General features: G+C 53.0%; 1 protein-coding gene across 1 annotated transcript; it reads right to left on the reverse strand.

Annotated features, from left to right (window-relative positions):
- Positions 1 to 635: 635 nt before the first annotated feature.
- Positions 636 to 1,802, reverse strand: MRPS16 (mitochondrial ribosomal protein S16; the record flags this gene model as incomplete). The annotated part of the gene is made up of 2 exons (XM_015562146.1): positions 636 to 872; positions 1,310 to 1,802. Coding segments are annotated over 2 exons (627 nt in total), but the record flags the coding sequence as incomplete, so codon positions are not given.
- Between the last annotated feature and the right edge of the window lie 270 nt (positions 1,803 to 2,072).

Here is a 2,072-nt window from a genome sequence, read left to right on the forward strand (position 1 = left end):
GGCCGGAACCAGCCTGTTTGAAATGAATAAAACTATTGAAAAAAAAGACCGTACCCTTTTATGTAATGATGTTTATTTTGAATTTACTTTAGTTCACACAAACAGTCCATCCATGCTTTTGTTCCGGCCCTCCGGTCCACTTTAAGAACCCATTGTGGCCCTCGAGTCAAAAAGTTTGCCCACCCCTGATCTAATCCATGCTTGTGGATGAAGAATCCTGAGGTTAATTAGGGTGGAGCAGATAAAGTAATATTTTGTGGGGGGTTTTTTTTTTGGCACATGATTCCTAAGCCCGATTCTATCACTGACTTTTTAAGTAGTCCCTCATCCTTGCTTATTCCCCCACCCCACCCCACTGAAAACAATATGTACTGGAAAGGGCTCCCCAGGCAGGCAGACTGCAGTCTAAATCTTAGCTCTGCCAAGATTAAACTGGGGCCACGGACACGTTGGTTGGGGACTTTGAAACAGAAGTTTTGGAAGGCAGCAGACTGTAAAGCTGTCCAACCCAAAAGCCCAACCCACTCCACAGCCACTGTGTTTCCCCCGGCGAAGGCTGAGAAAGTGAATTAGTAGCCCCGTGTCACACAAGAACAAACCTCTCCCTGGACCCGCTCAGGCCAGGCCAGAACATGGACATGGAAAACGCCATTTATTGACTCTAAGTCTAGTAAGAGAACTCTGCACGAGTGTCTGAAGAGGACTTTGACCTTGTTCTTGCTGCTGTGCTCACTGAGGTCAGCTTGCTTCTGTTTCTGTAGCCTCTGTCTCTGTTTTCTGAGCTGCTAAGAGGATTTCACGCGCCCGTTTCCGCCGAAGCCTCTCAGCATTTGTGATTACCATGGGATGCAGAGGGAAAAAACCAGCAAGGCCTAAAAACAACAGGGTTTGCATTCATTACCACACAGGACAAGCCCATGCTTCCCTGGCAATGCAGCCTCACAGGATCCCAGTCTAACAGCGACCTGACCTAGAGCGTGGATTTCAAACATGCTCCTCACTTCTTCCACCTGCTCCTGACTGCAAGGAGGCAATCGGTGTTATCTCCTTCCTAACACTATTGTCCTCACCTGAGAAAGAGGAGCTGACAGCCCTTCAAAACACAGTTCCCACTTTTAGAACAAAATCTCAGCCTCATAAAGGAGTCCCACGGAAGTCACCAGATTCAAAATGGCAATGCGGTCACAAGCCCCTTCACCTCTCACTCGAGCCCCGAGCCGCCCAAGGGTAATGGGAATCATTCTGAGTTCTCATCCCCCTGTAATCGACTCCAGTGGAAAATCTCCCGGCTGGGCTGGAGCCACGTTACCCAGAAGCTTCTCCACGGGCTGGGAGAGGTGGGCGCCGCAGCCGAGCCAATGCCGGATCCGCTCCAGGTTGAGCGCCACGAGCTTCTCTCCATGGGTGTTGGGCAGCGGGTCGTAGGAGCCCAGCTGCTCCACGAAGCGGCCATCCCTGGGGAACTTGTTGTGAGCAGCCACGATGCGGTAGAACGGCCGGTTGGTACAGCCGCCCAGGGCGAGGCGGATGGTCAGGCGGCCTCCATGGTAGGCCTTGTGGAGGAGGGCAGCTGTGGAGAAGCAAGTGGTCAAGGCACAAAATGGGCAAAACCAGGTACAGGAGACAATCCTCTTCCCCCAGTGAAAGCCCTTCCTTCTACTCAACTCGGGGCCGCCTGGCTTAGAAAACACCTTCTTTGTGAAACCTTCCCATGCACTCCGGCCAGAGACAACGTCCTCCCCCACCCGACCCCCGCCCGCCCAGCGCGGGCCTGCCTGCCTCCCACTGGCTCCGCGGCTGCCTCATCTATGTACACTGGGGCCTTGACTTACGAGTTTAATTCGTTCGGAGACCGAACTCGTTAACTCAAATTACTCTGTCAACTCAATGCAAAAAACCGGCCGAGAGACAGCTGGTATCTCAAAGAACTCGTTAGTCGGGACACTCCTAAGTCAAGGCCCCACTGTATAAGATGCTACCATGTCACAAAATGGGGCGGGGTGGGGGTGGGGGTGGTGCCCAACGTAAGGCCCTGAGGCTATTCCCGGCTCGGATGGCCTCCAGCTCGCCCA

This window comes from Myotis davidii, unplaced genomic scaffold (genome assembly GCF_000327345.1).
Source record: "Myotis davidii unplaced genomic scaffold, ASM32734v1 scaffold134, whole genome shotgun sequence".
Lineage (NCBI taxonomy): Eukaryota > Metazoa > Chordata > Mammalia > Chiroptera > Vespertilionidae > Myotis > Myotis davidii.